At 35.8% G+C, this 13,748-nt stretch overlaps 1 protein-coding gene across 9 annotated transcripts in view; it reads left to right on the forward strand.

The window, feature by feature from the left end:
- The window catches only part of Nav3 (neuron navigator 3), a 760,451-nt gene that overhangs the window by 579,243 nt on the left and 167,460 nt on the right, over positions 1 to 13,748 (forward strand). For all 9 annotated transcript variants that reach the window (XM_074083986.1, XM_074083987.1, XM_074083985.1 and 6 more), the window contains one exon: positions 7,067 to 8,093. In XM_074083986.1, coding sequence (XP_073940087.1) covers positions 7,067 to 8,093 — 1,027 coding nt within the window. The remainder of the gene's footprint in view (positions 1 to 7,066; positions 8,094 to 13,748) is intronic.

Here is a 13,748-nt window from a genome sequence, read left to right on the forward strand (position 1 = left end):
ATGACCTGCCATTCAGAAATTGACAATGCATAATACATTTTGACACCAGCATTTATCAGTTTGCCAATGTACTCTACAAGAGTGCTGTAGTTAGATACAGGCTCTAAAGAAAGCCAAATACCTGTTCACTGGAAATGAGATCTTAGGAAAACCATGCCATGGTTCATTTGGGCATGTACTTTGCATGCGTGAAACAACCTTAAAAAGTTCTTGTTTTACAAAAGCCATATAATAAATATGAAAAATGGCAAAAGGCTTAATATTACTCAGGATACAAATATCCCTAGTTTTATTTCGAGTCCAATTTCTGGATTATTATCTATAAGCATGTGTTGCTTGACAGCGTTCCTTAGAGAAGAGGTGTTTTTCCATGTTGCTAAAATATATGCCAGAGCACTGGAGGGAATGGTACCATCTTTGTACTGTTTCTCCCAAATGATCCTTACTTTGAACCTATACATTTATTGAAAAGGCGGGTTCCTTTCTCTTCCAGTGGACTCTAATCAAGTGCCTTGTGGTGTGGAGGCTTTTACTTTCACTTATACTGAACATGGAATTAGTAGGACTGATGCGAAAGTTTTAGCTCCATTTTAATTCAGTGTTATAAACTATTAAAGTTAATGTGAATTTTGCAATAGTGATGGAATTTCAGCTGCTCACTATCAGCTAAAACATTTAGCTTTTAAGTTCTTTTATAGGTTTTTTAAATTGCTCTGAAATTACCATAAAGAAATGAAATGTTTAATTTGTTTTCCAAGGTAATTCAAATGTGTTTTAGTTATTATATTACTTTACTTATGATTTAATTATGTATTTTACCAAGTCTCTTTACCTTTTTGTATTTATACAACCTTAAAATACAGTGTTAGTATCATAGTTTCAGATTTCTTAGGGATTTTGACAAGTGAACATAACTAGGTTTATCTTAGTTAATATAACTAAGTAGTCTTGGTCATGTAAGGTGTTTGTTTACATATGCACGCATGCATATTTAGGTGTTTGCATATTATGCTTACCTATGTGTAAGTTACATACTTTTTTGAAACTAGCCAGTGAATGGAAACATTCCTTAATTTCACAACCCTCCACAAAGTGGCACTCTGACTTTGTAAATGATACAGGAGAAGCATGGCATGGGCAGAGCAGACACCACCTCCAGGACCCCTACAAGAGCTCTCCATGTTTCTGTCAAGTCATAAAAATGATGACTGGGCATTTCAACATTTATGCAGGGAAGTGAGCTGAGGCACAAAAGGAGCAACAAGGTATATTTAGATTTGAATGCTACTCTTTTCAACGTTTTCAATTTTCAAAAGATATTTTGTAGGTTATTGTGAACCAAATTTATATTTGATATATTGATTATCTACCAGATTATTTGTCATGGCTACAATGCTCACTTGTTTCCTTCCTTCCCCAGTGATCTGTGATTACTCATTGAGTACCTGATGGTGCTATTGTCGTTGTTGTCACTTTGCATATTTCTGAGATGAAAGCTAGTTTCTTCCATCTAAGCAACACACTGTGTTGAAGAAAAAGGTGCAGACTGAAGAAGTTCCGTGTGCCCTTACTCAACCTGATAGCACTTTTGGCAACATGGCACAAAGCCCTAAGGCTAACTGAACTTATGTAAAGTAATGTCCCCTCAAAACTGTCTCTGTGCCTGTTGCAACAACTACCCTTGCCTCAATGTATTAATTTTATAACCAGGTAGGCTTTGTTCCCATGCTATCAATAATATTGATTTTCAAGATGAGATAGCCTGTCATTAACTTTATAAATGTAGACATTTTATAAGCTTGAATATATATATTCTCACACCAACTATGAGGAATATATGTGATTATGCTTTCAGAGATGTCAGAGAATATCTTCTATGATGTTCTCCCCCATTTACATTCTTCTTGGTGAGAAAGGAGGAAAGCATGATCAAAAAAGTTAATCAATTCACTTCACCCTGTTGACAAACGCATGGCTTTCTGGAGAGCAGTGCCATCAGAATTTCTGGGTATACAACAACATAGAAAGATGAGATAGTTTAAAAGCCTCTAGTTTTTGGAGAGCAAATGGGAACAAGTTACTTTCTCTTTCAAACCTTCTACTCCTTCATTTATAACAAGAGAAGTCTTAAGTATATTGCATATTATTATGGGTTTAAATCAGATGCTATGTATGAAAATCTTGTTGGAATACAACAATAAGTTGGTAAGTATTATTATTTGGTTTTTTGGGGAAGGTGGATATGGAGTTGAAAGAAGAAGAGGAAAGAAAATTGCTATTTAAGGACCAGAGACAAGAGGTAAAGCTGTAGACAGAGATAGGACACGAAAATGCAACATACAAATTCATTGCAGGAATGCTTTTAAATTTGTGCATTAAGTACCTTCCCCATTTTAAGACTCATTCATAGTCAGAAACTGGGTCATCAACTTCAGGAATGTATCATTGGCCCAGGATACTTACTGTTGGGTATGAAAGTGGCAAAGACTAGGATTCACGCTGTACCCACTCTATAGATGTTACAAATGCTGCCATTGCAGCTGCAAGTATTATTCACCTTTTGTTGTGAGTAAACTGAGAGACTCATCATTCCAGTGCCTTCATGATGCACAAATACCTATGATTTGCTCTATAATTAAACCTTAAGCACCTCATTGATCTGCATAGAAACAGGCTGGTGTCAGATTTAGAGCTGAGCACAGAGAAGAGTCTTACATGAGTATATTCATCTGAGAATAATTTTACACTTGTTGTTACGACCATTGCTATGTGTCGAATATGGATGTTACAATTTGGAGTCCCTCTTTTCTCATTTTGGAGTGTAGTGAGGTTGAAATTCCTCTTAAAGAGGAATACTTGAACTTATATAGCAGTCTGTCTGGTTAATATCCTCAGCTTGTTTTCTTGTTTCTAAGGAAATAACATCCTTTTGTTTTCGTTGTTCAGCAGCTACCTCCAGGCATGCAGACCTAGAGGGGCTCCTGACTTACTAACTGTAAAGATGTAGCAGATTCACTCTAAATTTGTGGTTAAAATGATGATGAAAAGGGCATTAGGAAAAGCTGATGAGCTTGTTTTGTTTTTAGTGATTCTTTGCTACAAACTATAATACATTAAGGTGAACTCAGAGCTAACCAAGGTACTGAAAGTTCAAAGAATGGAAAATACTAATACTCCACAGCTATGGAACATTTAATGAATGTAGCCAATGTAGATGCCACTGTAAGGAATAATTTTTGTCACCTAGGAATGCTGTTAGCCCTGCCTATGCAAAACATGTTGTGTGCCCCTTCGTATCATCAGAAAGGTTCTTAGAAATGCAGAGCCCACTGCAGAACTGCTGAATCACTGTGTATATTTGGTAAGATCCCCAGACAACTCATGTGCCCATTAAGGATTGAGAACCACTGCACTAGACATTTAGAATGTCAGACACTCTAAGACAATTATAGAGTCACACAGTGTGGGATCAAATGTAGCTCCATGTACTCCTCATTAGCTGCACACCATTGAATGAGTTTCCTGGGCTCACTAAGCTTTGAGTGCTGCAAATGTGAATTAGAAATATGAGTCCTCCCACCTAGTTGAGTAGTTGTGAAATAATGATGCTGATGAACCTTCAATAGAATGCCAGTTGGCACAATCCTGTTTGTAATACTAACATTATTTTTATTATAGGAAAAGAAATATTACAAATAACTTTTAATATCAATGTAAGAGGTAAGATGAATTTTACAAATGAGCTCCTGCTTTGAAAGCTTACATATACATGTCCCTTATGTCATCTGGCCTGATCTTTGTCTCTGTGACCTCTCATAACTTTGATCTTCTTGACCATTTTTTTCTCATATCCCAACTCATTTGACACTTAACATTTGTCACTGTGCAGTGGCATTTATCTTTTATGACCGTTTTCTTTCCTCCAACAAGATTATAAAGTATCTTGAATAAAGGAGACACTCTGAAAATACTAAAAGATTATGTGCTTAGATTAGAATCCTTTACAAGGATCTGAATAACATTGATTAATATTCCTGGAAAAAGTAGAAAAATAAGTGTTTAAATCAGCAAAACATTGAAATAATTGCATATTTGGAGGAAAAAGTTTTGGTTTCCAGTTGTATCTAGGTAATTGAGAAATAAGCCATTAACTTAAGAAGTACTATTTTCTATATTCAGGGAATAATATTGTCATTGATAAACTATTGAAACTAACCTTTCTACATTTGAGAAATTAACTAACATAATTGTTGGTAGTATTAACTCAGAATCCAAGCAAAGTTTAGTTCTCAGTTTGTGGCTTACAAATTGTGTAATCTTGGTTAAATTAATCAACCTTTTTATTCCTTTGCTTTTTTCCTTTGTAAAACGGGATGAATAATGAAAACTTCATGCTGTTGAAGTTGCAGGAAGTTAATACAGGTCAAATAGTTAGTTCTAATCCTGGCATGTGGTAGGTTCTTTAAAAAAAGCTATAAATGATACAGCATAGTCTTTGCCACCATGGAATGTAGAGTGTGTTGGAAGTAGCAGGCAGTTATGGTAGATGGATGATGCCTACAATAGAAGAAGTAATAATCTATGAAGAAAACTAGAAAAGCCACCTAATCTAGACTTGATGCTACAAAGCAGAGGTGAGATTGATGATAATTATTTTCAGTGTAAGGTAAGGTAAAATCTGAGACATGACCCATATGGAGAAGTTAAAATGGAGAAATATGTAGTTGGCATTCCTATCTGTAGATAATCAGTGTACTCTATCAGCTATCAATAACAATTCAAGTTATAATGAAATGTCATCAGTCTTTGAAAGGGATCTGTCACTGAAATAAACTTAGAATTTTCTATTCTTATAATACAGATAATAAGCAAAAGATTGAAATCCATTCACAAGAGAGTGAATGTATTTAAGTATTTGAAGTTTTGACACTTGTTGAATTTGTCTTGAATCAATCAATACCCTGATTTTTTTTATTAGAACATCTTGGTGTTTGTATATAAATCTAACAAATTTCCACAAATATTCTGTACATGAAATCAATTATAGACTTTACATGAGTACTAAAAAGAGGTCAACTTATCACTACATGCTTTAAATTTTAAAGCATTTCCACTTCTCAGTGAATGGTAGCATTTTGATATAGAGTATATAGGTTCACGCCTATACAATTATTAATATTACTGATAGTATTTGCTATCTAAAATTGAGGATGGATAGTAGGAATTAGAAATCAGTGTTTCTATACTGATAAATTTAACAAAACTAATATAAAATGTATATTTACAATATTATTAATGTGGATTTCAAAGCCCTACTATTTATTTTAGGCACATTTATTGATTGATTTGTGTATACGGTTTGGACTTGGGACTTTTGCACTTGGTAGGCAGGCACTCTACCACTTGAGCCACACCCCATGCCTTTCTTGCTTAGTTATTTTTCAGATAGGGTCCTTACATTTTTCGCCCAGGCCAGCCTAGATTGCTATCCTCCTACATATGCCTCCTGCATAGCTAGGTTTACAGGGTCATTCTACCATGCTCAACTTTTTTGTTGAGATGGAGACTTTCTAATGTTTTGCCTGGGCTGGACTTGAACCTGGATCCTTCCTATGTCCACCTCTCAGGAAGCTGAGATTACAAGTATGGGCCACTTCACTGATGCTTAGGCACACTTATTTTAATAAAATAAAATTCACCGTAAGTTCAACTAGCAATTTGACCTCTTTCTTGCTGTAAAGGTTTTATTTCATTTTGTTGTAAGCCAGTTTCCTCTTCTGAAAACTGGGTAGAATCATGTTCTTTACAATTAGGCTTGTGTATTTTATCTTCTTTAAAGAAACATTAAAATTGAAGCATTGTAGTTTTACCTTTGTGAATGTGTATTAAGATCTAAGGAGGTCCAATTCCTGAATATTATGAAAAGAATATCTGTACAAAATACCTCCTTTAATTATTTCACCAAGAACAGCTTTGCACTTATTTTTCAATATCTAGAAGGTAAACAGCACCAGATTATCTAATTATCACCCACTCCCCAAAAAAGAGGAAAAAGAGAGGCACTTATGCTTGCTAAAAATTAGGTCAAATCACTTGGCCAGAATCATACAATTCACAAATGTTAATATTTGAGTGAGTTCTTCTTTCTATACTATTATAAAATTCCCTCTTTCATTTAGGTTTTCACTCTTAAAAGTTACTTGTAATCAGGCATTAATCAATATTGTAATTGTCATATAAAACCTCACATTGTTATGTGACTTCTGAGTGGAAGATAAGCAAACACTAGTGCATTGTAGACATTTATCTTCCTGTAGCTCTTCAAGCCCATTTTAATGGTCTGTTAGAATGTAAGCTTTGCTCACATTACCACCAAAGGCTGCAGATGTGCTAGTTGTTAGCACAACCTCTGAAATCAGTTCAAATCCAGGCTATGTGACATTGAACAAGTTATTTAATCTCTCTTTGCCTCAGCTGCTTTATCTGTAAAATGGGGATGATAATAATATGTACCTTGCAGGATGACTATAAAACTAAAAAGGGAGAGAGATGCTATAGAAGCACAAACTTCAATACTACATGCAAATAAATAAATTTAACAAAAAGGCTAAATCATAATTCATAAGCATATTTAATCAGGTAACAATTAGCTAATCTCACTGTACCTTAAAGCAGTTTCTCAATATTCATTGTACAACATATTCTTAAAAGGCAATGAAGAAAATTTACTTACTGATATGAGCTATAATGGTAGTTGGGAAAAACTACCAAGAATTGTATAGGGCATGGATATTGCTTTATTTGTCTGTAGATATCTGTGACTAGCAAAGTAATTTACAAGAATAATTTCAGAGCAGAAAAAGTTTGTTTCTACTCCCAAATCAAGGAACCTTCAAATACTCTGCCTTTTTAACATATGGGAAGTGATTAATGCCACGTAACACGTCTCTTTCAATTCAGGAGAATAGTACTTCTATGTGTCTAGACTAAGAAATACTCAATGGTATGATATAAATGATTAGGACTAATTAGCCTTTTCTTTCCTTTTTTTCTTAATAATGTCCAGATTCTTCCAAAGGACCTCAGCCATCTTCAGGTATAAATGGTAACGTGCAGCCTCCCGGCACTGCTGGGCAGCCTCCTGCCTCTGCCATCCCTTCTCCAAGTGCCAGCAAGCCTTGGCGCAGCAAGTCCATGAACGTCAAGCACAGTGCTACTTCCACCATGCTGACCGTGAAGCAGTCAAGCCCAGCCACCTCTCCCACACCATCTTCAGACAGACTTAAGCCACCTGTCTTAGAAGGGGTCAAATCTGCTCCCTCAGGACAAAAATCTATGCTTGAAAAATTCAAGTTAGTTAACACCCGGACTGCATTACGCCCCCCGCAGTCCCCCAGTTTAGGACCTAATGATGGTGGAAAGGATGATGACACCTTTTCCGAATCTGGTGATATGGAATGCTTTAACAGTGGTCTGAATAGTGGTGGCTCAACTAATAGCAGTCCCAAAGTGTCACCTAAATTGGCCCCTCCAAAAGCTGGAAACAAAAATCTGAGCAATAAGAAGTCTTTGCTACAGCCAAAAGAAAAAGAAGAAAAGAACAGAGATAAAAGTAAAGTTTGCACTGAAAAGCCAGCAAAGGAAGACAAGGATCAGGTGACTGAGACAGCTCCAAAAAAGACCTCTAAAATTGCGAGCTTGATTCCAAAGGGCAGCAAGACGACAGCAGCCAAGAAGGAAAGCTTAATTCCATCTTCCAGTGGGATTCCAAAACCAGGCTCAAAAGTGCCAACAGCAAAGCAAACCACTTCACCTGGCAGTTCAGTGAGCAAAGAGTCTGAAAAATTCAGGACTACCAAGGGAAGTCCTTCCCAGTCCTTAACCAAGCCTGTAACCAGTGAGAAAGCAAGCACATCCAGCTGCCCTGCTCCCCTGGAGGGAAGGGAAAGTGGCCACGCTCCTCCCTCTAGTTCCTGTACTGTGCCACCAGCACAGAGTGGTGGACAGAGCACGGGAAATGGTGCAGTCCAACTTCCTCAGCAGCAGCAGCACAGCCACCCGAACATGGCCACAGTGGCTCCATTCATTTACAGGTAAGGAGGCTGTCATATGTCCACATTTATAGGCCTCCATGCTCTGAAAGCATCTTCAAGAAGGCTGCAGAAGTAGTGTTTTAGATGGTCTTTTCAAGTAATGTGTCATTCTGAAGCTAGAAACCTAGAATTTAGTAGGGAATCTTAGCTTGAAAAAAACCTTCCAATATGATCTATACCTCTTCTCACTGAGAAATTGAGACCTTTAAAAATATCTTACTTATTGTCAAAGACAAGGTAGACATTTTTTGTTGTCACCCTTGGGAGAAAGTGTGCCATAATGGTTAAAAAGGCAGCCCTAGGGGCACACAGATAATGAATTTAATCCCCAGCTGTACCACTTACCAGCTACAAGACTTCAGACAAGTTAACATGACACCTTTTAGTCTCATTTTCTTCAGCTGTCAAATAGGAATAATAGTTTGCCTAGTAGAGTCTCAAATATTAACAAAGATAATAGATATAAACATTTTGGTAGACAGTGTGACATTACAGATGTTCACTAAGTATTGTTTTAAGATTATTTCATGTTAAGCATGTTCGCTTACACTGTAATCCCAGCTACTTGGGAGGGGGTGCTATCAGGAAGATCGCAGTTCTAAGCCAGCCAGGCAAATAGTGTATACGCCCCCATCTCTACCAATAGCCAGGCACAGTGGATCACACTTATCACCTCAGCTACACGCGAAGGCATAAATAGGAGGATTGAGATCCAGGCCAGCCCGACATAAAGTGAGACTCTATCTCAACAATAACCAAAGCGAACAGGTTTGGCAGAGTGGTTCAATAGGTAAATAAAGCACCTACCTGAAAAGTGCAAGGCTCTGAGTTCCACACACACTGAGGCACTTACTTGTGAATTTTTTCACAAAGTAAATGTTACATGAATTTCCAACTATGAGGCATAAGTTTCTAGATAAAAAATAATTGCTTATATAATTACCATATTTCTGTTTTATTTGTTTTGTATTTATTCTACTTTGTATTTTATTTTGTATGTATTGAAACACACAATATATGACATATCTAAAAATATGCATCCTGTTACATGGTTGTTAAAGTGGCATACTTTTCCCATTCTGTAATTTGCTTTGATTCATTAGAGAGCTGTCAGTCACTGCTGTGTGTCCCATTTTATTCACTGTCTGGTTAGCAAGGAGCTGACCTAGGGAGGAAGAATGTCCATACAGTTTAAAAACTTGCCAAAGTTATTAAATGTATGGCTTTTTAAAATAAAGCAAATAATTGTATTGTTCCATTTTTCCTTCAGTGAAGAACCTTAGTGTTTCCCGTGGGGCTTTATATGCTCAGCAAAAAAAAAGTATAACTATGACATTTGAGTTCTTGGGACACCTGTATTAGACCTTGCTATTGTTACTTCAATAGCAATGGTACATTTAAAGCCTTTGTATTTGGATGAGATGAGACTGCAGTTCTTTCTGACTTCAGGGTTCCTGTCTCACAAAGCAGAAATTGAGATGTCAACATCATAATCCACATTTCAATAACATAAGAAAAAATTGTGAAGTTTAAAGTATGTCAGCACATTTGAGCACTTCAAATGTATTCTGTAAAAACATCAATCATTTTTTAAAAATCACAAACTAATTTCATAGGAAAGTGCAAATCTTCATCTGCCAATTTAGCAAGTTCCTTTCTGCAAGCTGCAGTGGACTTTTTGTCTGTTTCTCGATTGTGATAAAGTATGCACTGAATACACATTTAGTGTTTTCCATTTGAAAATGTAACTTTTTTATTTCATAAGATTAATCCTTATTAAAATCCCAAACAAGTTCTATATTGTTTTTGTCTTTACATGAGAGATAGAGTGCTTTAAATCATTTAAATTTCTTAATTAATAGCTAAAACTATGCATTTGCCATGTACATTATGATGCTTTGAAAATATATACATTATGCAAGACTAAATATAGCTAATTAACAGATGCTTTGCCTCATGTAATTACGATGTTTGTCATAAGAACACTTCTATCCACTCTCAGCGTTTTTTGAGACTCCAATATACTATTATAATTATAACAATACATAGTATATACTAGTATTAACTATAGCTAATAATATACATATCTATTATATAGAGTTAATATCTTATTATTAATTATAGTCGCTGTCTTGTACAATAGATGTCTTAAACCTATTCTTCCTGTCTAATTGCAATTTTGTATCCTCTGACCAAAAAAATCCCCTACACTCTCCCCAAAAATCCTTCAAGCCCCTGGTAACCAACATTTGACTCTCTGCCTCTATGAGCCAATTCTTTTAGATTCCACATATGGGGAGGTCAAATGTCGTCTGTCTTTCTGTATCTGGTTTATTTCACTTAATATCCTGTCCTCTGATTCATTCGTGTTGTTGCAAATGACAGCGTTTTTCTCTTTGATGGGTGAATAATCTTCCATTCTGTGTGTTTACCACATTGAAAATGTTAGTTTTACCAAAGAAAAAGAGGAAGGAGAACAGCTTAGAAGTACAAGTGTGGATCCACTGTGGACCCTGACATGTTCTCCATCCACTATGAGTTTCTGATTGCTCTCTTTAAAATGAAGCTTGCAAAAGTGAGGTTTGTGACCAGATAGCTAAGAGTGCAGGCTATAGAATCTGTCTCCTTCCTCATGGCTCAGAAACACTGTCTTGTAGTGATTGAGGCAATAGCCCTCAGAGAAATATTGCTTGAGTTAGAATCTCAGTGTCCCAATGACTAGTCATGCAACCCTGGGTAATATATTTAAAGATACTGAACCTCAAGTTTTCCAATCTGTAAAATGGAGAGAGTAATAATAGAAGCGACCTCATATGACTATTTTGGAGATTGAGTTGATATTTATACAGGGTATATAATATGATCTGTTGCATAATAAACAGCCTTCCCCAAACTTCAATTTCTTATCTTGTAAAAAAAAAAAAGTTAAGTAATATCTACCCTACAGTTGTTTTAAAGATTAAAGAAACGATTTTATGTAAATCTTTTAGCACAGAGCCAGATTTGGAGTGAATATTCCTAATTTCAATAATTATCTATATTACTGTCAATAATACAGGGAAGTTTAAGATAAATAAAACAAAAGAAAACTTTAAGAGCTCTGGGATTTGGAGCATGGAACCCCTGGTGTCTTTCTGATTCCCTTGCCCCAACCTCATGTATGCATCCTTCCTACAAAATCTCTGGCAAACTTTTCATTTTATAAGATAATGCTACTATTTTATTATTTTTGTAATGATATTTTCATTTACTGAGTGTTTACTTAGTGGAAGTCTATAACATTTATAGCATTTATGTTTATTCTCTTACTTGAACTTGATCATAAATAAACCCATGAGAAAATGACATTATCCCCATTTTTCAAAGATGGAGAAGTAGAGTTTTAAAGTCAAAATAATAGTGATCTCATAAAGTCACGGAGCTTGTAGGAATTTGCCTATGAACCAAAATCTGATTGACTGCACAAAATTTCCTTTTAGCCTGCTAATCAGTTTTTTTTCTGCATGTATAGAAATAAGAGGTGTTGTCACTTGGAAAATACTGGCTAGGAAGACATCAAGAATGCATTTTTGAAGTCCTCAGTAAGAGCTCATTTACAGGTCAGGTGTGGGAGTGCATGCCCATAATCCCAGTATGATTGGGAGTTGGAGGCAGGATTTGCTAGAGACAGAGGCCAACCTGGACTACACTGGGAGATCCCATCATAAGAATCAAAGAGAGAGAGAGAGAGGAGAAAGGAGGGAGGGGAAAGAGAAAGAAAGAAAACAACCAAACTCATTTATAATGAGAAATAGTTAATTGTTATTAACGAGTATAAAATTAAAAGACAAATGTATGAATTTTACGTATAAACAGACATATAAACATGTATGATATTTAAAGATAATCCATATATTGATGGTTGGTGGTGATTTGTTTTCCTTTGCTCATCCAAATATAGGTTACTAGGTTAACAATTATTCCTTCTAGGACTCTATGCTTCATAAATCTCTTTTTGCAAAGCAAACATTCAGAGTTCTATAAAGATAATGTCGACTTCTGGCAGTTAATGGATGTCATATAATCTAACTTCCCATACAATGCAAGGTATTTTACACTAGATTTTTGTAACTCAGTTATCTCTAAAGAATGATTAAATTATTTGGATTTTTGTTATCTTTACCTACTAATAAGCAGAAACAACTAAGATCAAAAGATGGAGAAATTAAGGTTTTATTAAATTTAACATGATCTTAATATATTAAGTTTATAAGAAGTTCTCCATAACTAGAGCTAATTGAAATTGGAATGGCTGTATGTGTAAGTGAGAAGATATCCACCAGAGGCTGTTTAAGAAATGATAAAATGAACAGTTGCCATAGTTTAGGGAAAAAAAATCACCAAATACTTTTCTACTTATTTATCTACCTCTCATTCTACAAATAGCATATGTTGGGAAGCAATCTGTTGGGGATAATGATGAGAATATAGTTGAACATATAAAACCATTGCTAGTGTGAAAGTATGTACAACATACAGAATTAGTCTAGAAGGAAGAGGGTTTTTTAATGACAGTGTAGCCAATTAATGTCTCACAGAGATGTTAAAATAACAGGTGAACTAGAATTTACCAGGTGGAGAGGAGATGATTGAACCATTTTCCAAATTTGAAATTCTGCAATTTTATAATCCAGGCATGATGAAAAAGATTAATAGATTACTTGTGAAGTGTCATACAAATGCTAATAACTGAATGTGCAATGGGGACTAGATTTGGGATTCATGGCCGTGTGATTTGGAAACAAAAGAAGAAAACCACAGAAAAATTAATCCATGTTATCTTCCCTTTCACCTCTTCAGTCACTGCTTCCTCACATATCCAAGTTTCAGTTGGGCATTTCTTTCCATTTCCTCTCCCCTCTCTTGGCTCAAACCATGTAACCACCAATCTCACCTACTCCAGGGAGTCTTCCACCTTGCACTTTGGGGCCCTTTGTAATATTATCCTCACACCACAAGCTCTCTGCCCTTCTAAAAGTATAAATCATACACATAACAGTTCCTGACTTGCAATTTTTTGTTGGTACTAGAGTGTGAACTCAGGGCTCAGCACTTGCTAGAAAAGCACTCTAGTACTTGAGCCACACCCCCAGCCCTTTTACTTTATTTTCCAAATTGGATCTTGAATTTTTGCCTGGGCCCACCTTGAATCACAATCCTCCTATCTACAATTCCTGTGTAGCTGGGATTACAGATGCCTGGCCCTAACTTACAATTTTTTGATTTTATGACAATATGAAAGTGATACGCATTTAGTAGAAACTGTATTTTTGATTTTGAAAATTTCCTGGGCTGATGATATACAGTAGGATACTATCCATACTGGACAGTGACAGTAAGTTGCACCTTTGTGGCTCCCAGTCAGCTATGCAACTACCAGGGTGAGAAAGCAACACTTAGTGTATTGTATTGCTAAGTTGTAATGTTCAGTAAGTTAGGTGTATTAAATGCATTTTCAGTTTATAGCATTTTCAGTTTACAATGGGGTTATAGGACTTAACTCACAGTAAGTTGAGCAGCTTCTGTATTATGCCAATTCATGAAATCATCTATTAGATTTCCCTTACACTTAATAAAACAAAACTCAAAGTCACCACGACCTAGGAAACCTTATGT

The sequence above is a fragment of the Castor canadensis genome, chromosome 8 (assembly GCF_047511655.1).
Source record: "Castor canadensis chromosome 8, mCasCan1.hap1v2, whole genome shotgun sequence".
NCBI classification, from domain to species: Eukaryota; Metazoa; Chordata; class Mammalia; order Rodentia; family Castoridae; genus Castor; species Castor canadensis.